General features: G+C 45.4%; 1 protein-coding gene across 1 annotated transcript in view; it reads right to left on the bottom strand.

Annotated features, from left to right (window-relative positions):
- Window positions 1-25,045, bottom strand: part of MOB4 (MOB family member 4, phocein) — a 133,019-nt gene that overhangs the window by 69,110 nt on the left and 38,864 nt on the right. The window contains exon 3 of the mRNA XM_086955425.1: window positions 12,024-12,124. Within this exon, the coding sequence (XP_086811551.1) occupies window positions 12,024-12,124 (101 nt within the window). The remainder of the gene's footprint in view (window positions 1-12,023; window positions 12,125-25,045) is intronic.

Raw genomic sequence — 25,045 nt, 5'->3', positions numbered from 1 at the left:
TGGCGAGTTGACCGAGGTACAGTTTGATCTCACTCTGCTCATAGCCCTTCTCTGCTTTGTATAATCATTACCGAAAGGGGTGCGCATGTCAGCAGTGACTGCTCTATTACTAGCTAAAAGAAGCTTTGCGCTGGGGAAGTGCCAATGCTCCACGCACACAGGATACCATACAAGACCTTACACACTGCAATACTCCAAGCCTGATCTATGCCAGCTGGGAACCCAAGACTTCTAAACCTAAAGATATCTGGGGACCTCCGATGACAATTAGCCCAGACTGCAGACCATGCTGCACTCTCAGACACACACAACTCGGAAACCATTGTCTCCGCAGCGGGTTATGTAGCAAAGCAGTTCTCTGGCTCAAGGATGCATACCGCAAAGCCCATCTCGAGACCCTAGGCCACCCTTTATTACGCCAAGACACTAAACTCTAATTATCATATTCTTGGCTTCTGTTTTGTATACTCCCTGTAACATATGTTCCCCGTATATCAAGGGACTCTACAAGCTGGGCATATGTACCCATGTTGCCAGAACGAAGTTTGATGCATGCCACATATCACAATGTAATAATGTATAGTGCTTGTTTATATCAAGCAAAGATTTATAAAGCAAATGTGATGGAAAAAGCCATTCTAAGGATTAGAAATTTCTGCCATATGTTGAATCAGCTGATTTACATAAAAAAAGTGGTATGTTCAAAGTTATTTGCCATCATGTGATTTGGCCGTAGGCCTGAGTTACATCCGAAGGTTTAAGTGGTACAGGCTAGCAAGTGTACTTCGGTCTACCTAGACTACTTTGAGGACTCCTCTAAAGAGGAAAGTGAGACTAGGAGATGTTCTTTCTGTTATCTAACAGCCAAAGCATTAAACCATCCAACAGCCAAGGCATAGAACATTGGACGACCCCGCCAATGCAAGTTTTCTTCTCATTCTATTTTTAGAAAACCAATAATCCTACTTTGAGCTGTCGACGATCCAGATACTCGTTTTGCCATTTGCCGCGAGTAAGGAGGGAGCATGGAGACGCCGAAACCGCAGCGATCGTGCTCACAGCTCACGCCCGGCTCCAGCCCCACTTTTCGCCCCAGCATCGGGCTCCTTCACCAGGGGCATCTGGATTGCGGCCCGGTCCAGTCCGCAGCTATACCCAGCCAGCGGACTGAACACAATTGAGCACAGTTAAGAGTGTTCTGGCCGCTCCGGGCGTTTGGACGCTCAGCTCCTGCTCCCACCTTTGATCCCGCCACCTGTGTCATCAGCCGAGGATCCCGGTCCCGGGTGCAGGTGAGCTTGCCACAAAACTTCACCGTGTTGTGTAGCACCCGCAGCTGCGGCGCCTCGGAATTTGAGGAGTTTTCAGCAGCCACAATGAGGGCAACGAGGGTCCTCGCGGCAGCAGCAGTACCCCAGTCAGCTGTCCACCGCCCCACTCTGCATAGTGAACCGAGGTGGGCGAGGACAGGGGCAACTGGGGGTACAGGAGTGAACAAACGGCAGACGGGAAACCTTTGCCTCTATTCTGGCCTGCACCCTTGGAGAGTGATGCTGTGAGGAGCTGTGAGGCAGCCTTCCCTAGCCATTTTGCTCCGCCATCTTGCTCCCCCTGCCAGGGGGGTACAACCATTAGGTATCAAGGCAGTCAGACAGGCAGTCTGAAAGACTAATTTTTAGTTTTCCTATCAGAGCTCCAACCAGGACACCCTAAGGGATAATTCTAAGTGTTGAGGTGTGTGGTGAGGTGAGCACTGGACATTCCCAATCTTACTCAGGAAAACCTTTCATCAGCTCTTCAAAGAACTGAGTTAGTGGAGCCGAACGCAGACGGGAGCGGAGCAGACCTGAATGCAAACTCCCACCGCCACTGTATCTCGCAGAGAGCCGCTGCGAGAGGAGAGCACGGCCCAGGGCAGGGCTGCGACCGGCTGCGTTCAGCGCGTATGCTACCTCTTAACGGGGGTGGAGTTGGAAGAGCAGAAGGGGGGGGGGGGTCGAGAAGAGGGGTTGAGCAGGGCCCAGTGCATAGGTCAGTCCTCCCTCGCTCCCCCGCCCTGGATACCCTTATATTAACAAACCAAAAAACAGAGTGGAGTCCGGCAGGTGCCACTGAGGGCAAAAACCTGCAATCTATAAGAGCCTCGGTGAGACCCCCTACTCCACAAGGAAGCCCAAAAAAACTTTAAAAAAGGGCATCCAGCCACCCTACGTTTCAGTCACATCACAATGCGGCTTGGCTTGGAAGGCTTAAAAAAGAAACAACAAAAACCGGCAAGAAGATGAACAAAGACCTCATAGAACCGCGGGGAACAGGTGATTGTGTAATCAGCCCCCCAGGCGCCATCAACACCTTCACAGCATCATGACTACGAACTCAGCCCCTCAGGCCATACTATCAAGGCAGAAATAACAATATCGACACTGCCCTCCACCAAACATCATAATATGCAGGACGAAACAACTAATGACGCAAAAGAGAAGACCCTCAGAGATTATTTTAAGAAATATGGATCCAAAGTCCAAACCTCAACCAACCCCAACGAAGCATTGTCCTCATTAGCTCAGTCATCTCAAACTCCCCCCATCATTGACCTAGTTCAGATTAAAGTGCAGGCCCCGATTCATGAACAGCTTCATAACCAGGTTACCATCACACCCCTAAACAGTCATCTCTCAAGGGACGAACCCCGTACGCCAGAAAAAAGGGGCTAAGATTACCAACTCAGACTGGAGATATATCCCTCACTTTCCAACAAGTTCACCAACCAACTAAGGATCAATGTTCATCGCCAATATCAATCTACTAGAATACCCTTGCAGCAGGAAATCAACCCTCATGTAGATAACTCCATCTTTCCGGGAAATAAAATACAATTTACCCCACAAGCAGCACAGTGGACCAGGACCACTCCGGGTACTATCAAACCGTTAACGTCAACGACGCCACCAGTCTTGGCCCATCAGGAATCACCTGAAGCAGAGCAAGGAGAACCTAATGATTGCTCCCTTTTTTTTTTAAACGGAATCAAACAAAACAAAAATTGAGACTGAAGGTCACGACTCTACAGTGTTTGAATCCACTAACATCTGGCCCCAGCTCTTACAATATACAGTATTAGCATTAAACTACCATTCAGATAAACTTGACTTACACGTTTACCTTCTAAATACGCTAGCTGTAAACACAGGAGGGATTGACAACAAACTGGAAGGCTTGAATGCCCTAATTACAAAAGCACAATCTAAAGTCAATCTGACCCAAGCGATAGGCTGCTGCTCACCAATTATCGATAGCCTGTCAACACTTCCCCCAGTTCCTTACCCTGGTTCTGACAGAAATAAGGAAATTACCATCAGGTTCACGACACCTCACATCATAAATGCTCGCCCACAAATAATGTAAATACTTAGAAAGATAATGATCAAAGCATAAACCTAAACAAAACAAACAATGGTAACAAGGCCTTACCAGCAAAAACAGACACCCAACCGACAGATGTCCCAGCAGCAGTAACGTCCTCAGATAAGCAAGTGGCTCCTAAGGAGTTCAGTATTTTTCAAACCACCAAATTAAATAATAAAAACAATATCACGCTAAAAACAGAAATATCGTTTACGACCAAGATAAAGCAAGATACGGATACCCAAGACACGGCCCAGAGGTAGAGACCAAAGATTAAACCCCCTAAAAACCAACATTTAAGTAAAAGAGAAAGGATGAGGCTAAGGAAAAACGCAATAAACGCAGCACAGTGGTCCTAAATAGGACTAGTGTCCCCCCCCCCCCTATGTCGAAAAGGACATTTCACGACGTAGTTCATCAACTCTGCGAGTTCGGATAGCATTTCCCCACCATCACAAAATTCATCACCACAAGTAACCAAAGAGTCAATCAATAAGACGCTATCGTCACCGGACCACAGTAAAAACCATAAGGATTCATCTGCGGCTAGGGCGAGGTCTTAGTAAAGTCCCCATACCACCCGACTCTAGATGGTCCAGGAAGAGCTATTAAGTCAGAAACATTGTGGAGATGTTACATTAATTTTTCTAGTTGGTCGTAGTGAGCCCTGTCATAGCGTGAGAGTAAGGCTTGTGTGTTTGCTATGCGCCATATGTCTGCTGCTTGTGCAGCAATCCTTTTTCCAGACGCATCAATAATTTTTGATTCTTTGTCAGGCGGAGGAGTGTCAACAGAAGTTTGGAGTTTGCTCTTTTACGTGCATTTGACACTGCCAAAGAGTCTAGTGGCAGATGTCCCTTAATATAGACCGGATCAGCTGGTGCTGGTCTATACTTTTTTTCTATTCTGGGATTTAGCACCCTACATCTTACTGGATCTTTAAAAATGTCCGGAGCATGTTTAATGACTCCTTTGATCATAGGTAATACTTGAGTAGACCTTTGCGACTGCTCAAAAGTGTCTAGTAAGAAATCCTCCTCAATGGCATCAGAGTGCATTGACACTCCATGGTAAAGGGCAGCTCTGTTCAATAAATGATTAAACCCAATACTATCTTCTGTAGGGGAAGGTTTTGTTGGGTAGTACTGAGGCTCAGGGATGTCTGGTGCATTGTTTGGTGTAAAACCATAAGCCTCGTCCTCCTTGGGATATTGGAGGTTGACATCCTCATCTAAAGAGTATGTTACGTCATTGCCCCCACCTAAATCATACATACGCTTAGTCAGTGTGGTGTGATGCAGGAGATTGAACTGGAGAGGTCATAGGTTCAATGTAAGGATTAAGAGAGGAAGAAGGTGAAGGAGAGGAAGGGTGCATTGGAGAAGTTGCACAGTCCTTTTTGGCAGGAACCACAGGTGGAAGTGGTGTGTCTGCTGGTCTTTTGTTATATGGAATTGCCTCCCAGTTTATGGATTAATATAGACATTTTTCTGTTTAGGATCTGGTCCTATAATCTTCTTTGGCGTCGATTTTTTCGGTGCCGATAGAGGTTGATTAGTGTTCTTTGCCTTAGGAGGAGTGATTGAATCCTGTGGCAATTTTTTCGGTGCCGAAGGTGGTCTAGGCTTGTCTGCATCATGCCTTGGAGTCTTTGTTACCGATATTGTAGATTTTGGCGTGGTTTTCGGCGTGGAGACAGGTTTTGTTGGGCCTGCGGCGCCGGAATCTGGCTTCCCTTCTTTATTTTTGGAACCGGAGGGTTTTGGAGTCGAAGCTTTCGGGTCCGGTACGGTTCTTGGCTTCGGCACCGATGTGTCTTTTGGTTCCGGTGCCGAAGGGTCTTTGTGCACCGAAGGGCGTTTTGGCTTCAGTGTCGAAGAATCCTTCGGTGTCTAAGGATGTTTCGGTGCCAATGGAGGAGGTGGAATTGGCACATGATGTTTTTTCGGTGCCGAGGCACCGGAAGGCGTAGTCTTTTTCTTCGGAGCCAAGCCCGAAGGCGGGGCGTCTGAGGTTAAATTTCGGTCTCGACTGGGCCCCATGGGCGGAGTGCCGAACGCTGCCTTTGTCTTGGGTAGTGTATGTTGTGTGGGAGCAGTGGTACTCACGGGTTGTCGAGATGGAATCGAATCGTCCGAGTCCTCTGCCCCCGATATGATCTGGAGATCAGGAGAGTCTTCCTCGGCGACAAGTGGAGCCTCGTCGTCGGAGACATCTTCGATTGGATCTTCGTCCTCGGAGAAGTCTTCTTCGACGATCTCCTCCTCAAAGATGGCCTCCAGTGATGGCGCTGATCTCCTCATTTCGTGTCGGCGGGCCCTCCGTTCCCGAATTGTTTTCTTCGATCGGAAGGAGGCATAGCCTGCACAGGTCGACTCGTCATGTTCTGGCGAGAGACAGAGGTTGCAGACCTCGTGATAGTCGCTATGAGGGAATTTTGCTTGACATACCGGGCATCTCTTGAATGGAGTTCTGTCCATGAGGCGTAGGCCGCACGGCGCCGATAGGCCCAACGGCCCGCGTTGACCCACCGGAATGTAGCTGGTGACGTCGAAAAGTCTATTCGATGTCGAAATAAGTTTTTCTGCAATTTCGAAGCGAGAAACTTTAGATAAAGTCTTTTCCAGCCAGAGAGGAAAACTTTCATCCGAACCCAGTGGCGGAAAAAAACTATCTAAGGATGGAGTCGATGACCATGCGCAGTATTGTCCAAGGGAGGAGTCACCTATCTCGTGACTACAAAGACTTCTTCCAAGAAGACAACAACCTGCAATCCGAGCCCAACACCAGTTGGAGATCTATTGCTAAGTGTAGGATCTGCAGCTCATATGCCTCGAACACATTGTCTCATATGGTTAAGATTAGACCAGGAGACCCAATTGCTTCAACAAATATGGCCAATTTACCAAGGGAAATGATAGACCAGAACGAGGACGAGCACAGGTTAAGACGCAAGGAGAACTTCCAAATAACACTATTCAAGAGCTTGAACACAATACAAACAGGACAACATCCCTCCAGGATGGAGTCCCCTCAATCCCAAGAAGAACAAGCGGGACATAAGCTACAGTCACTGCACACTCAAAGGAGAATCGATTTACCCCAGACAACAGATAAAAAGAATCATAAGACCCCCGGCCAGGTCTTCACAACAATAAACCCAAAAATCAAATTGTTATTTATCCCTGAATATCACACCCAAGGACCAAATGACATCCTGAATAGCGGGAATATTTAAAAACTCTGTAAAAAATCCCTTAACTTGGCCATATCGAATCCAATGACATAATCTCGATCGAATTCAAACCTATTGGAAGCAACCAATTCACCGAACCAATGTTAATCACTTTTTCAACTGTAGTAATCAAGGAGCAAGTTTTACAAATGTCTGATTTACTTAACAAATGGGGAATTAAAATAGTCCAACAAGTTGAACCACGTTACCCATCAGTTCTCGCAAAACCCCTGGCCTTATTAGATTAACCAGGCCCATCATCGCTTTCAATATTAAGATCTGTCAAAAGCCGATCTCCAGGAAAGGCCACGTGCCCTGAAACAGAGGAGGTTAAAATTACGACGTCTGACTGGGCTTGGCTGCTAGCGGCCCTGGACGGGGGAAATCAAAATTAAACCGGTATTCAACCCGGCCTTTCAGTATACTCATGGATCAACAGCCTTACCCCGAAGCTACAAACCATCGATGTGATAAAGTTCTTTAAAAACCATGAGATCATACTACTGCAGGAAACATGGTCCCTGTTCAGTCTCCCAATAGAAGGATACCTGGAATACAGAGTCCCAGCTCAGAAGTTGTATAAATCTGGCCGACCCAGCAGCGGTCTTTCAATCTATATTTCAGTCAAGCTTAACGTCAACATTCCAAAACTGACATTTAAGGAAGATTGGATATCTGGCATAATGATAGATAATCCCAAACACATCGACCAACTGATCTTGATCAACGTTTACATCTCACCAAGTACCAGGGAGAAAAAACTGAAGTTCAACCATCTAATTCAGACCCCGTGTAATTTAGAAAGTAATTACAACAGACCAGCCTGTCTAGTAACACAAATCTTTTTCAAGAACTCCTTGAAGAATATGTGGCCCCGTGGCCAAACATTCTCGAACAAACAAAACCCATCGGCACAAAATACAGCAAAATTGATTGATTGATTTTAAAACTTATATAGCGCTTACTGTCACCCTGTCACGGGGATCCTGGCGCTTCAAAATTGGTGAATACATGGTGCTTCAATTGAGTGCCCTGGGCTACACAATCTTGAATGGTCGTTTCTCCAAGGATAACCCACCGAACTGGACAAGGTCAAACGGTAATTCATTACTTTCTAGACCACACCATTTGTAACAAGGAAATCCTCCCTCTGATCGAGAATTACACCATAGCTGCTCGAGGTGACAGCGATCACCGTCCTCAAGTGATTACCATGTCATCTAACTTAGAGCATCATGCCGTGACAAGTCAAACCTCAGGAGGAGACTATACCGAAAACCTCAAAAGGTTGAAATGGTCCGATCCAATCATACCAGCAATAATGAGTAAATGCAGAGTCTTGCAAGACCAAAGGAGCACCAATGAATCATCGCCAGTTACGGCATGGGACTGCTTTTCTCGGGAACTGCTTAAAAACGTTTCCCGTAACTCAAGAAATACCGAAAAATGCAACCAAGAAATTAAAATCAATACGTAATAGTATGTTAAGACAAGTCCGCAGGCACCCATGGGAAGATCATAAATTCAATAAATACAAGGTTGCCCAGAAAGCACGTCGACAAGCAATATTTCATGAAAAAAATAAACACTCTGAACAGTTTTGGTTAAAACTGATACATGCAAATAGAAGTCACAACCCAAAAGCGCTTTGGTCACTTGTCAACTCCAAAATGCACAAGCAAGGAGGACAAAGTAGCGCTAATATCTCTGAAGCAGAATGGGTACTTTATCTAACAACTCACTTTGAGAAACAAGAAAAAGAAGCCGGTCCATCTGTCAATCCTTCGGCAATGGCCCAACAACCCAACTGCTGCCAAACACTGGGCACAACGGATGTAGGCTCAAAGAAAAAAGTTGAATTGAACACAAGGACGCCACTGGCAACTAATACTAAATCCTTACTCCAGCCCTCAGAACCACCACAACATGCATTTACAAACTTGGGAATTACCATGGATAAAACAGTTCGAACCATAACTGAGGGTCGCTCAGATATAGCCCCAGGGCCGAATGGCCTACCACAGGCGTTGTTTAAACAAGACACAGAATTATGGGCCCATCAATTGGCACACCTCTTTTCCTAATGCTGGACTAACCCGGAATTACCAGAATCATGGCGTGGCGCCATCATACATCCAATCTATAAAGGAGGAAAGAGATCAGACCCGAAAAACTATAGGATGATCACTCTACTGGATGTAGAATCGAAATACTACACAAAACTGCTCCTTTATGATCTGGCGTCCTGGGCAACAAAATGTCATCTAATACCTTTTAACCAGACAGGATTTGTGCAAAAATCAGGCACCATGACAAACTTGTTGCAATATCTGTCCTGTTGGACAAAGCGGCTTCCTCAGGATTGTTTATGCATGGCTATTTTGTGGATTTTAAGGCCGCCTTTGACTGAGTGCCTCGAAGACTATTATGGCTCAAATTGCGGAAATGGGGTATTCCACCAATGCTTCTACGAGCTATAAATGCATATACCAACACTTTGATCCGCATAAAACTTGGAGACAGATCACATACCTCAAGGAAAATACAAACATCACGCGGAGTGAAACAAGGCTGTGTGTTAGCTCCCCTTCTTTTCAACCTCTTCATCTCCGATTTTTCAGTCACTCGACGAAGTTAATTCTCATCCACCAAAACTCACCAGGGTAAGAGTTAGTAACCTATTGTATGCGGACGATTTAGTACTGCTAAGCCACACCAGGGTTGGCTTGCAGAGACTCCTTGATCAATTGTCCATTTACACCATCAGAAACAAATTAGAATTGAACCTAACAAAGACAAGGGCAATCACCTTCGGGTCAAGGAAATACGGAGGCGGCGGTTGGTTGTACAACGGTAAAAGTGTAGATAAAGCCATCTTTTACAAGTACCTGGGAGTCCACATGGACAGAAGGGGCTCTTTCTCTAAACAGAGATATGAGGGAGAAGCCAAAGCTCTGACAATCCAGGTGGCTTTTAAGACCCTCGCCAGACAACTTTCCGGGCCATGCCTGACCCCGCTCATAACTGTCATGAATGCAAAAATTACCAACTTTCTCACCTATAGCCAGGAGATCATGCAAGGGAAGGACAACATTCTTATGAATAAAATAACAACAAGAATATTCAAACAAGTGTTGAGCCTTCCGAATTTTTCATCCCCTGCTCAAATACGGCTGGAGTTTGGCCTTAAAGATCATAAAGCAGTAGGGGCTGAAGCATTCATCAGGCTGTGTAATAAGTTGCGTAGCTCCAGAAAAGGAAGCCTGGAGGCCCTCCTGTGGCAGGAAATCTCAGTCTGTCAACTTGGCAGATCATATTGGCGCTACCTACAAGACTCCCTAAAACTCCTGGATTCAGAAGAAATCTGGAACTTGAACCCATTGCAGCAGGCACTCAAAATTCACATCAAAAGGAACGTCCGCCTCTGGTCCTTTCATTTGGACAGAGCCCAACTGGCCCAAAGTAAGCATGCCTGGACAATTGTATTGTGGTTCAAGCCAGGGATTATGGCCGCATACCTGTCATGTACCTACTCCGTGCTGTGGAAAAATAGATTCATGGCCCTCAGAATGGGAGAATGGCCATTCCTGTATCACATGCCGAGCTGACAACGCACAAATACCAACGTAATGTGCAGGGGGTGTGGGAGTAGCAAGGAATCGATTGAGCATGTGGCATGTCTTTGCCCCACACTACTCGACGACCAAAATATCATGTTAAAGAGCGAATGGAATAAACTCAGCATTCACACGTGCAGACAAGCCATCCTTACATCAATGAATCTGGACAACCCAATGCTCAATATCCGGTTCACCAAGTTCATGACAAGAGCAGCAAGAAGATTCATAATCAGAAAGAGCCAGCAAGTAAACAACGGTCAACAATAAAAGGGAGGACCAACCCCTCTGTTGCATCAAATTGCAGATGACCATGGCCTCTTTCTTTACACAGACAATCTCTCTGCCTCGTGTGTCCCAGGTCCATTAAACCATCATTCGTAGGATCTCCACCATAATAATGGACCCGCTCCCCGAGTAGTATCAACCATTTTTTCTCAATGACTATTGTTTTGTTCTGTGACCTTACCAGATGTTAAACCACAAGGGACAACCACGGCCCCCAACTGTTTTTCTAAGTATTCATTATGAAGTTGTACAACTTAGACAAAGTTAATTTTTTTTGCTAACGAAAAGAGATTGCTAGGTTCTTTAATTATTTAGAGCTGAACTTTATTATTTAATTCACTACGATGATACAAACTGACTAAAACTGACATTTATAGGAAGATTTTTGAAGGAAAATAATTTTTTGAGAATAGACACGTATTTGTTGTACCATGTGTAAATACTTTAGTAATACTGATACACGTTATTATCACTGATGCGTGTTTACCATTGTAATGATTTTTTATTAATCAAACAATAAAGTTCTTCTTCCTAATTAATCCTCCATCTATGAATGCTCTAAATCTGGCTGCTGTTTTCTGAAAGTTGTCACCAACCTTTTCTGATCTTAGCACCAGAACAACATCATCAGGTAGAAGTGCACTTTATAAATAGTAAAACAATGGTCTAAAATCAGAATTCTTAGTGAGAAAAAATAAATACCTCAAATGCAATTCTATTCTCAAAACTACCTACTTAGACTGTGGTAAAACAAAAACAACAACAAAATATAAACTCATAAGACATAGTAGAAATAGGACAAATCAGTTTAATGATGGGAGACCTCCTGATTGCGCCACAAAGATGCCATGGGATACCACATTTCTTTCGATGCAGTTAGTGGTTGTTGGAGCTATTAAATACGTGCTAACCCATATCAGGGAGCTGTAGCATGGGAACCAGGTAGTCAGCATTGTGCTTCAAGCGGAGATTTCTAGGCAGTTTACTTGAGAGAAAAATAAAGCAGGAGCCCAAAGGATTTTTGGGTGCAAGCTTAGAAAAAAAATAAGCTATGATTTTAAGTACTACTACAACATGTTAATTCCATTGATGATTTACAATTTGATGTTATCTGGCAAATATTTAAAAAGGTAAGTACATGCATGGACAATCAAATGATATTCATCATTAAATAATGTTTTCTTTTAGGCACTTAAGAACATGAATAGAACTCTTAGGAGATAAGCTACAAATTAAGCATCCACTAAATTCTGGTACGCAGGACCAGTCATACCACTGTTAATGCCTCAAGAACAAGTTAGGAGCAACATAATTCGATATAGTAAGAAACTAACAAGAGTTAGATAAAATGCAACAATAAATTCAGCCTGGCCAATAGTACAAACTCATGACTCGGCTAACGGACCACCCCAAGAAGGAAGATAAAAAAAGTTACAATTATTACCATACCACAAACATCTTTTAAAACAGACCTTTACCTGAGATGCTCATATTTCCAAACACCTTCGTCCTGGCCTTCTGGGGGTTCAAGAATTTTATCAATGTTAGCACAGTCCGCTCTTATGTTTTGCTGTATATACTGCAATAGTAAAAAGAATAGGTCACAAATAACAATTTAGGATTTTTCAAAACATTTTCTCAAAGCTATCAGTCATATAAACGAGAAATGTTTAAGCAGAACACCGAATATAGATAAACATCAAAACAAGAACAGGTTGTTAGAAGTACTTCCATTCTGACAACACTCCTTAGTGATAAAGTCAAATTTCTCTCGCTAATTTACTTTATTAACCTTGCCCGTGATTTTAACCACATTTTCACCATATATACTCACCTTTCGCCATTCTCTAATTGCCCTTCTTAACTTATTCCTATCTCACTGCCCAATTTGGACGTTCCAACCTATCACACGGTTCGGAATCCAGACACTGTTTCTCCCCCACTTTCTTGCTCGCCGTAGCAATCCAATTGGCTTGGGATTTGCACTTATTTTCACACTGCCATTTCACTTTAGTCAATAGCCATTAAGGAGTATTATGACTCACCACCCACGGGCACCCACTGCACTATTGTATGCAATTCATTATTTTCGTGTTAACTTAGTAAAAATTGTCTTTCTCCTCATTTTCCTTCTAGGCTACAAAGGTGTAAATTGTTTAGGCATTATTAATGTCCTGATGATGATCCCCATGATTAGATAGTGGGATCGAAACGCAGTCGACTTCTTTGTACACCATATACTTATAACGTATACCAAGTATTATATATTTGTAATGGTGTGACTGGAATTTCTGTTGCATTATCTACAAGAATCTGAAGTTTTTGCCTAAAAGCCTTGTGTTTTCTGTTTGCGACATTCTTCACCATGCCAATCTGTATGTGTTAGGGTACAGGCTTGTGCCCCACTACATAGAATTGTTGAAGGAAATTCTTATTGATTTTTTTGTGATAAGTAAAAAGATTGAGACCTACGTCTGGCTGGACATGTCCAAAACCAATATAGTAGCCATTGTGTCTATATTGACTACTGTCTGAATTTTGATTATGCATGGGACCATTGTTGTTTTCATAAAAATTAGTGATAAAGTCAGCACTCCTGCTTGCACAAAGAACCAAGCACCACAACTGACAAATACATCTTCCCACCATTAAAATCTTTGACATAAGTCAGTTTAAACAATACTTATTTTTGGCAATAATATTGATTTGTTTTTAGTCTTGCACAAACTCAGTATTGGAGAAGACCTACCACGAACAACTTGAAAACTAAATAATACATTCTTGCTCCTTCATGGATGGTTGGATACACTACTTTCAGTAGTAAACACAGCGAAAAGCTCCTCTCAAAAGGTGTTCTGACTTGAGCATTCCACTGATGTCACCAATATCCACTTTCTAGTTCCCTTAGTTTTTATCCCCCAGCTACTGTGGCCTAGCATAAGACAGATGGATGGCAGAATAGGGGCTAGGAAGAAGGAAAATAGAATAAAAGAACCTTTATTACTCAGACAGCCACAATCTCCTTCCCTGCAAGTTGAGCAAAATGAATAAGATTTCTAAAAAGGCACACTCACAAAGCTGCGGAATGGAATTCTGCAATAGACATGCCACTAAAAAGCCACTGAATCGGGTGCTATAATATTGATATGAACTGGAAGCTGTCCTCCAAGCATTGGCGGCCCTAGGAGTAGTTTGATCAAAATTAATACCACCGTGCTTTTAACAATAACGAGAGCAGAGCTACTAACATTTTTTTTTTCAAAGTTAGTCTTTTGGCCTCTTGCCACATACAATGATAAAGACAAATTGGAGCAGGGAGAGTTTACAGTTGAAGCATAAGAATAAACATTTTCTGATGTAGATGACAATAGAGAAAGCATTTGTAATAGCAGAAGGTATGGTCTTAAGAACCCGCCTGACTTTGTGAGAAATAGTTCGAGTCTCACATGCTGATAGAGATTTAGAGTACTGCAGGTGGTCTAGTCAATGCTCCAAAGAATGTAGTCCTTCAGGAAAGAAGATTCACACCTCACAACGCCTTGCACTTGAATGATTTGCACATTGACGCTGTACGTGTCCCGACAAGACGGGCATAGCCCTGTCAGCACAGATCTGGACAATGTTTCCTGCAAGGGATGGCAGAGGTTCATTCAGATGCACGAATACAGGTTTCAACTAAAGTGTTTCATGTGCAGAGATGGTCTGCCCGAGGACATAAGCCATGAACCTTTTAGCTTTGCGATAGCATTTTGCGAGGAAAAGCGCATGCTGTCTTGAGCCTGCCAAACTAAGAGTCAACTGCTCGATCCAAATAAAGGGAGAGCAGAGTCTGACGTTTCAGTCTCAATTTAACAAATATTTATCAGGATGCAAGAAGCCATCATTGGTACAAAGCTCCCAAACCAAAATTAAGTGGTTTCAACTTGCTAGTACTGTAGAAGCACTTATCTGTCAAATTACCAGCCATACATTTTTTTTTTTTTTTTGGAAAACCTTTATTTGACATTTCAACCAAGTACAAACACGGGCCTACGACCCCCAGGGCCGGCCGCTAAGCAGTTGCAACACAATAAAACAATCAAATCCCGGGGAGCAGATTCGCCACGTCCACCATACGTACTGGTTGTAAAACATATCAAGTTGGTAACAGGATAAAAAGGTTCCATTTTATAATATAAGATAGAAGGATCAAGTGCCATACAATATCTCAAGTTGCGGAAAAAAAAAAGGGGGGGAGGGCGAAATAGCAATATGTCCACAGTTAAATCATCTTCGTGTAAGTCAGCGGCGTTAAAACATACTATTCAGGATTAAGCGTACAAATACAGTTCGCTCCAGCTGAATGTCCGCCCAGTAGCACTGAAACATCGCGAGAATTGAGGCACATATGAAACAGCAGAAATGGCCATAAAAATGAACCCATTACACTGACCCGGAAAGGAAGAAAAGAAAAGGGCAAAGAAAGATAAGAAGAAAAAAGGCCATAGAAATAAAACGAAAAACAAAAACACCCATCCCCCAACCCCCCACCCTGCACCCCTGCAGATGACTACGGCCTACCCCCCTAGCAGCGTGCCTGTCGCCCAAGAACTGAGACCCGAAATATAGAAAGACCCAGAGAAAGACAGAAAGAAATTAAACCCCACCCAAAAAGGGGAAATGGAGGAGGGCTATCTTCTACGTGCTCCCGGTCTCTCCCCCCCCGCCCTAACAAAGGGGTCCCCCCGAAACTGTCACATCTGAATAGTCCAAACTGAGAAAACATCCCGGGGGGAACCACCAACCCTGCCCCGGACTCCGTTAAGCCAATGAAGCAGACCCGTTACCGATAAAACCACAATGAACAACCCAAACAACAGTCTCAGCCTTGGCCCCGTCGATCGAATTCGCAGACTCCCTCAGACGAATAAAGCCCCATCATCAAATTGTCAAAAGATACACAGAAGTGGTCGGAACATAGTTCAGTAGATGAAAAAAGAACAGTAGATCCCAAAGTAAGCAGCTGGTACCGACGATGTCCCTCCCCGTCTCCGAAGCCAGGCATTATCACATCCGCCATCTTGATATACCGACTGGGGAGGGGGTTCGACACAATCCAAAACAGTTCACAGTACCAATTAAAAGGTTCCAGGATAGGGACAGCAGTTGAATGTTCCGACAGCTGCAAAACCGGGGATTCCAAAAAATGTGTTAAGTCACCGATCACAGCCCATTCAAGTAGATCCACTTTTGTAGGGGCAGACACAGCTTCCAGCACCGGGTCTAATTGCGCCACTGGGGCGTTGATCAAAAGGCAAGCTGGCTGCCGGGTCTCGGGCATCGAGTCAGGATCCGGTCTCAATCCTTCAAGTCCATCTGCCGCCGACAACAGGCCGCAGGTCTGAGCTGCCACAGTTGCCTGAAGTGCCTCTAGGGCCGCCAGCACCTCCCGCAATGACGGGCCACTTTGGGCCTGCTCCGCCCGGTTCCATATTTCTTCAGGCATAATGATCCCCACGGAGAGGCGCCTTCTCCGGGGTAAGATCAGCCGGAGCAGGATTGAGCCGTGAGGGACCAACCGTCAGCATGCATTAGTGCGCAATGAGACTCCAACCCAAGGTGCGCCGGCGATGCAAGTGCCGGGCCTCTGGGTCAGGGACCCCTGCAACACAGCACCGTGCGTCACTAGTCTCCTCACCTCCAACACAACACCAGGCTGCAGATGGTAGCAACGCAATCCAAAAATTTCGAAAGTTCCAGAGACCGGACCCTGCCGCCCTCAACAGTCCGCTGTTGTTCAACTCAGACCCGGATAAGCCAGCACTCGAGACCCCGGCTTCCAGACTGGGTTAGGCCACAAATAGGTCCTCGACGTTACTCAGCTCCACAGTATCAGAAAAACCCCGGGATCACACCATCGGAGTGCAGATCAGTTCACACACACGGATCCGGGGCAGGAAATCAGGATAAGTGACAGGATCTTGGATGCGTAAGACGGAGGTCAGCGGAGCCGGGAGACTATGCGGCCATCTTGCTTGCGGTCGTAGCTCCTCCCCAGCCATACATTCTGATATATTTTATTCAACTGCAAATTTCACACTTCAGCTCCTGCTCTACAAACAATGTAGTCCCAGATGCTCAGTATTTGACAATATTCATCACAGTTAAAACCATGGCTGGCTGGATAGTAAGGCTTAACAACCACAGAGCCAGCCTTAGAAGACTTGTATTAACGGCTAAGGCTTTAGGAAAATACCAGATGACAGAAATGCTTCTTTCCAGGTTTCATGAGAAAATTTCAAACTGATGGTTCCAGGCTTAACTTCTGGAAGAATCTTTAAAAAACAAATAAATCCTTTCATCGGGACGGGCTCCGTGGTGTCAGAAAGTTTTACTATTGAGAGGGATACTAGACGGGGATGCCCCCTGTTGCCTCTCCTTTTAGATTTCACCATGGAACCACTGGCAATACGCCTTTGTCGCATCAAGGCCAACTGGGGGGTTGAAGTGAAGGGCATCATCAATGTTGTCTCACTCAACAGGGACGACACGCTTGCGTAAGTTACCCACCCGGAGCAGTCTGTGAGGACCCTGCTGCCAATCACGCAAATCATGATGCAGTGGCGTCCGGCCTCTGCATCAGAAACAGAAGACAGTGCTGGCTGCTCTGGCAAGCCGGTCTCCCAGTGACTGAGCTTCAATGGGAAAGGGACCACTTGGTATCTGAGAATCCAGAGCGCTTTACTTGAGCACCAGTTTTGTTACAGAAGGGCACATTCATTTATTTTTGTTAAGCAGGTTGCATCGAGCAAGATGGTTTTTTCGCACCACTGCCTCTATGCCCTTCAAAGGGCAATCTATGAAGTTCCATCTTCTACCTTCAAAAGACTTAATAATCTCCTAGTGGGGAGGTGGAGAGGTGGGAAGGGGGGGGAAGTGCAGCAGAGTGAAACTGGATCTTCTGAAGTTAGACTCGGACCTGGGTGGGCTAGGACTGCCAGACTGGAGACTGTAGTACTTCACAAGCCTTTTGCAATATACTGCACAGTGCTGTTCTGATGGTCCTAATGTTTTTTAAAAACCTACTTGGCATGAAGGGTGATGCGGTAGACCTCCCACATTGTCTTATGTAGGGGGCGGGGGGGGGGCAGTGAACTACCCCTTTGTCGTTTGACAGGTGGCTGTGGCCTAGGAACATGCGGAAACATGGTGCTGCGTCGGGCCCCCTCTGCTACACTTTTTCCTCTACGCTGGTCGAAGCCCATACGTGCAATACAATCAGTGATGGACTTGACACTATGGTTTGGGGGCGGCTTTAAAGTTCTGGGGATCAGTTTTCTATGTGTTCCTCACAATGTCAAACTCGATATGTGTTTGGCCTCCACCGGGGCCAGTTCCTACAATATGCCAAAGATTCCAGCACAATCTGTGAGATCTGGCCAACCTTTTGCACCGAGCCTGTAGAGTCTCAGACTATGCAGATATACTAGACGCTGGGTGAACCCGAAGCCTGATCTCGCACTTTTCAAAGGCCCTTAAAGAGGATTGCCACAGTGGTTTGGGACAGGTGGGAGGGGGCCAGGAAGAGAGCATTTGCCCAGGTTAAGGAAGTGGCAAGCAATGAGAGGATCAAACTCACACAGTTTTACTACTTGCACCAAGCATACATGACCCCACTGCGTTGGCACAAGATTAACAGGGCTCGCTTCGAGGCCTCCCCTTGCTGCGTGTCAACCCTGGCAACTTTCCTTTGTATGACTTGGGACTGTACCAAATTACTAGGGTAGTGGGGGTAGGTGTTCAGGACATTACGGGGACTCACTCAGGTGTTGGTGAAGTCCTCCATTTAACAGGGTTTGCTGGGAGTGCTCCCGACGCCCAATCGTGGGGCCCAAACACGCCATAAGTTTGCTCTATTGGGACTGGTGTTGGCCAAACAGACTGACCAAACACTGGGTGATGCCCATGGCCACCACAGGTGGTAAACTGCTGGCAGATATGCAGGAATGGGGCGTGGCAGTGGAAAGGCGTCTGAGAGATGTGCGTGATCTGGAAATATGGGTGGATATGTTGAATGCCTGTCCGAGGTAGATGTTCTGGCATGTACCCACTTATCTCCAGTTCTGGGAATCGGTAATGGGAGACATCCTGCGTGGTAGATTTGTGTCCGATTTAGAGCCTGGATGTAAAGCTTTAGTGTAATTCTGAGTGACTGATGGTGTGTCAGGGATGATGGGGCCATGATTCTGTCCCCCACCTCCGGGTTCCTTCTAACCCCAGCCCACCCCCCTGTGCATTTGATGCCCTCCTACCCCTCCCGTTGTCTACACAGCCCATTTTTACATTGATCTTCCATCTTTGCACGCTGTGTCCAGGTGTGAAGTGGGGGGAATTCACCCCCTCCTCCCCCAGTTGTGAACTGTCAACTCTTTTTTGTTATGCTGCTGTTTCTTCAATGTTTAATTTACAGTTATCTATTGTACTTTTTCACAATTGTTCATGACATGTAATTGATTGATCATTCAGTGGCCAAGCTAGAAGATGTTTCAGGCACGTTGCTGACCGGTGTGGTTACATGTTGCCAGAGTTATTCCCATATGCCTTATTTTTGTGCCAAATGCTAATACAGACATGTTAAAAATAAAATTCTCTCATCAGAAGCAGACCCATAATAACAGTTTGCGTTGATTTCCATTACTTATGCACTGTGAAACTCATGGAAAAAATTAAAAAGTAAGTTACAAAGAAAAAAAACAAATCATTGTGTCACGTCTTGGTGGGTAAGGACAGGAAATATCAGGAGGTTGAGGTGCACTGATAATACTGACAGGACAGACTTCTAAGTCACAACCTGTTAAACGGAAGGCACTTCCAGCAAAGAATCAGAACTTGGTATAATATATTAGCTAGGTCCGGTCACCCAGTTAAATTATGGACAAAGGAACCTCTTGGTAATATATTCAAAGAATAGTCTGACAAATGCAGAAGAATTACTCTGAACTATGAGCTTGGGGGCGTGGCCTAGCCCAGCAGCAAGATGGCTGCTCACTAAGAGGGTTCTGCCAGCTAACAAGCAAATTCTTAAATTATCTGCAGTGCCCTGTGGCGATCACCGTCGTCAAAAGCTAAAAAGTGAGAAATAACCAACAGCACCCAGAATCAGGCCAGAGAACCCTTGCCTACCTGGATTGTGGCGCCCGCTGGCATGATAAACCTTCTGCGAGGCGGAGGGGCCGCTGGGTCTCGACAGGCAGAGCAGGGCCTGTTGAGCGCCTGGTACAGCGGTGAAGAGAGAGTACTGTGGGGGCACTGAAAGTCCGTTGGCGGAGGACGGCTGAAGCCTGCAGCGCAGTGAGCTGCACAACTGCCGCGGCGCGGGCTGGCCCTACGCAGTGCGAGTAAGGGGTGTGGCCGGTTTGAGGCCCAGATCAATAGGTGCGACCAGGGGTTCCCAGGTACTGCAGAGGCTGCATCCACCTGCGGGGGACTAGACAGAGAATTTGCTACCCCTATGGCACAGAGACTCATACGCTAATGTGCCTACACTACACCTTTACACAAGTGAGGTGCGCCGACGACTGCGCACAATACCTCTACCCCTTGCTAGAAGCCCACAGAAACAAAGCGGCTACTCCACCAAATACTGCAGCCCGTTGCAGACAATCCACGGGCACAGCGGTGTAAAAAACAAGTCAGAAATCACACAAAGGCACTCCGCAGCGGGCTTTTCCTTCTCCGAACCAGGGGCAAGGAAGTCAAATTAAAAATGGAAACAGCAGATGCGAAGCAGACCAAACTTAACTTTGGCACCAAAGGTAGAGCAGACACACAGAGGCAGAGACACAACAGGACTTCAACACAAAATGAAGAGAGGAAGCTGGCCGGACAGACACAGACCTTTGAACCATACTATTGGACGTGCAGTCTAGCCTTAGGACCACTGATGGGAAACTAGATGCCTTAATTGCCCACCTGGATCAAGAAAGAAAAAAAAAAAAAAAAAGGAGCGCGCACCCCCCCCCCCCCCCCCCCACCCACCCCCTCCCCATTGAAGCTTGCTCTCACCGTAATAGCCGGAAACAACCACCATGTTGACAATAGAAAAATATGTGGAAACCCTACTAAAAGACTTATTCTACATAGATTTACCTGCAGTGTTCATAGTGGAGAGAGCCCACCTGTGGGGGCCACACCTAGGCCTATTATAGCGTGAATATTAAATTACAGGGACCAGGACAGGATCTTGAGCTGGCTCGAGGTACCATCCAACATCAAGGAAACACGCTAGTCTTCTACCTTGACTTCTACCAGGCGAGCAGTCGGCTCGAAGAGAATTTCTTCGGGTGAAGTGCTTGCAGCAGAAGTTCCCTACGTACTTCTCTACCTGGCAAAACTGCATTTGACTCATGAAGGAAAGCAACACTTCTTTGTGGACGTGAAGTTGGCGCTGAAATTTGCTAAACAACCCACATGCCCAAAACATACAGGCTCATCACCATCCAGAGGGAGAGAAAGGGACACTCTGTGTCACAATGATTAACCAACGAGAGCAGACCCCTACAGTCATACATGCTTCAGGTCCCAGATTAGACTGAATAGAGTCACTGGTACAGTTCAATATGGACCCTGTTGTACTCCCTACCAAATCATCACGCAACAGCAGTTCCTCTTTTCACTATTATTGCAGGACTATGGACCTGGTGGGAGTCCACAGAGCACTAAACTGATTGCCCTTCTCAAGGTTCCCAGTGAGGGCATCCGTGCCTTGTCCCACGGGGAGTCAATTCCTGCTTTCTTATGCACAAATATGTCAGTAGGTTGGGGGGGGAGGGGTTGTGGGAAGGGCTTAGGACCACAACCTGATAGGGGAGGTTGGTGTTTTTTTTTAAGGGGGGGCGGGGATTGTTAAAGTTGAGTTGGTGGGTTGACAAACTTTGCTATACTAGGGTAGAACCGAACTTCTGCGCGAGTCCAGACCAGCCCTTGGGTAGATTTGCTATGAGATGGGTGACAGGGAAGATTAAACCAGCCATAATAAAGCCTTCAAGCTTAACAATAAGCATAGATTCACTGGAAGGTACATTGCAAGCTTGGACAAAATGGCAATAACGTTCCTGACATGGAAAATTTCGGGTTAAATGACCACAGAAAAGCACGCCTAGTGCAATCCTATTGGCCTAGACACAAAATAGATGTGTTTCATGCAGGCGACTCACCTCACAACTGCATAACTAAGTAAGCTACACTCGAAGACATGGGAACACAAATGTGCAGAAAACATACTCAAACTACTCAAGGGGAGTAGCGATTCTCATCCGTAAGGAACTATGGCGGATCACTAGGACTACCTGAACAGACCCTGAAGACAGATACATAATAGTAGACGAACATATCAGAGGACAGAATATCACAATGGTGGCAGTGTATGGCCCGAATACCAATGACCCGGAATTCTACTGTATGGTGTGGTCGGAAGTGTTAAAAAACAATGGGCAAAACTGTAATTTGCGGGGGCTAGTAGTCTTGGACAATACAAAAGACTGTATGGGTGCGGCCTGCAGCCTACATCCTAAGGTCAAGGCCCAAATAAAGTCCATTATGGGAGATGATTATCTGGTTGACATTTGGAGACGGGTACAACCGGATACACAGGTCTATGCCCCACAAAGCATGGTCCAGACTGGATTACGGTCTACTGACAAAAGATGCTGCTTCTTGGACAATAGATTTTAAAATACATGCCGCACTCTGTCAGACCATGCACCAGTATTACTCCAAATACTGCTCCTGCACACAGTCTCAAGAACTTTCACGTGGCGACTCCCACCAGAGGCACTGCTGGATACAGTCTTTCAAGAAGAAAATGGGATGTGGATGAATTTGGAGCTGAATGAACAGTCTGTATAGACCCCGGCAATAGGTTGGGAAGCTTTTAATCCAGTAATATGGGGAGCCTGCATAGCCAAACAGGCGAGAGTCCTAAAATCCATCAGACATACACTAGGAACCATTGAAGCAGAAATGAAAGGCACTGAAAATACATACTACCATACAGATGACCTGGATCTGCTAATCAAAATTAGGGAAAAGATTACGTCCTACAATGAAGAGGCTGAGAGAGAGGTGAGATTCCTGGAAAATACACTTTGGACTGCAGCTATAGAAAGGGGGCCAGACTCTAGGAAACTACCGTATCTACCATACTGAAAAAACTCCACTCCTCTGCTTACATAGCAGAACTCCACAACGATACTAAATTGACACGCGACCCGGCCACTATCCCAGAGGTCATCACAAAGTTCTACAAGGAACGATACATATATCAACCTCCACAAGATACAAATGCATTGAATGACTACTGGGATACAATAGAGCTCATCTGGCTGCACAATGCGCTTAGGGAATACCTGGCTGCTCCATCCATGGTGAAAGACATTGTACAAATAATCCAGAGTATGCCTGGAGATAAAGCCTCAGGATCAAATGGCCTCACATTCTCATTTTACAAAACATGCCTCATTACCAGCACCACATCTGTTTAACACCTTGGCTGCTAGTGGGTTTCCCTTCCTGCGATGACATTCCTTGAATCTCTCTATTCATGACGAGCTCAGCTCGTCATAAGCACAGCTCAACTGTGCCTCATGACGAGCTGAGCTCGTCATGAGCATGGAAGGGGTTAAAGTACACAAAGAGGCTCTAGTAACAGGCACCCTTCCTACATCCATGCGAGAGGCATTAATCATCACAATCCCTAATCCGGGAAAACTGGTGAAAAACTGCAACTCATACCTGCTGCTGTTGTTAATGAATGTAGATAATAAAATATATGCTAAAATGTTGGCCTCCGGCCTGCAGCTACACCTGCCAGTGGTGGTTCGCCTGGGCCAATCTGGTTTTATACCAGGCAGATCTACCTCACACAACCTTCGCACTCTCTGCCCACTCTTGCATTACCCACACCCACAAGAACATGCTGTAACAGCCCTACAAGACGCCACTAAGGCGTTCGACACCCTGGAGTGGCCCTATTTGTTTGCTCTCCTTGCCCGCATCTGACTCAGCATACAATTCATAAGACAAATACGGCTGCTTTACACAAATCCCATGGCGCGCATTAGAGTCAATGGTGTAGTGACTAGGCCATTTGCGATCTCCCGGGGCACACGGCAGGGGTGCCCACTGTCGCCCCAGCTGTTTGCCAAAGCAACAGAACCATTGGCTGCAAGACTGAGGCAACATCATGCAGGGGACTCCGATACAAGTCAAGAGGACTAGTGGCCTCCCTATACGCAGATGATATCACGTTGTGTATACGCAATCCACTAGACAACTATAACCCTATGATATGTGAACTGATGATATATGGACATCATTCTGGGGTCCGTATAAACCAGTCAAAGTACATAATACTGCCTCTAAGTGAGGGCACACATATTTACACTTGACTTGCCGCTACAGTTGGCGGACTGGCCAGTGAAATACCTTGGGGTGTGGAGAAGTAGGGATATGAATGAGCTATGGGAGACAGACAATGGACAGAACATGTCATAGATTGAGGAGTGAATCTCAACTGGACAAAAATGGACTCTCTCACCGGCAGGGCGTATACCAATAGTTAAAATGATGATGCTGCTCAAACTACTTTATTTGCGAATCTACCCATATCCCTAACTGAAGCCTTCTTTAGGAGACTTAGATCTAACATGATCACTCTAATCTGGGCGGATAAACAGCCCAGAATTGCTTGGGAGACCCTGACATTGCCACTGAACCATGGGGCGCTGGGAGCACCGGATTTTAAACTCTATGCGTACTATGCACAGGCCCAATTTCTACATTTTTGGATTTACTCAGTTCAGTTTTAGCAAACGAAATACACAGCCAAGACTCTAAGATGCCATTATAATAAATGGGGTAACCCAGTAGAGTCAAAGGACCTGGGTGACGATCGGTATAGAAAACAGTGGTCCTAGAAAATCGAGATAAAATCTATAACATTCAATAAGTATAGACGTACTATTAGGCACATAAAGAAAAATAGTGGCCACTTCAAAAGGACTTGTATTCGTCAATGTATTCAGTCATGCTTAAGATATTAAAACATGTCAACAGCTTCAAAGGCAAAATATACAATTCGTAATGTCCAAACGGTTATCATCAACAAGAAAGAGGTGTGGAAATGAGTGCTCAAGTGAAAAATAGAAAGAAAAGAAAATGAGTTGTCATCAAGAGGATAATTCAAAATAGTTAATGTATAAGGGATCCAACTTAGAATCAGAAACACTGTCTCCATTCAAAATTCTGGCCTACCCTTGTACACAGTCAAATTCAGTGCATTTCAATCTGTTTCTTCACAGTGTGATCTCATCTGTGATTCGGGTATTGGTGGTCATGGTAGGGTGTAGGCCTATTCAGGAGTTGTCAAGGTTTCGACCCTAGTGCAAAAGGGTGGTTGGTGTCCTCTGCTGCTACACCCTAACATGACCCCCCAATACCCGAATCACAGATGAGATCACAC

This window comes from Lissotriton vulgaris, chromosome 2_1, assembly GCF_964263255.1.
Source record: "Lissotriton vulgaris chromosome 2_1, aLisVul1.2, whole genome shotgun sequence".
Classification (NCBI taxonomy): domain Eukaryota; kingdom Metazoa; phylum Chordata; class Amphibia; order Caudata; family Salamandridae; genus Lissotriton; species Lissotriton vulgaris.
The sequence above is the reverse complement of the archived record's forward strand: the minus strand, read 5'-3'. Positions and strand labels throughout refer to the sequence as shown.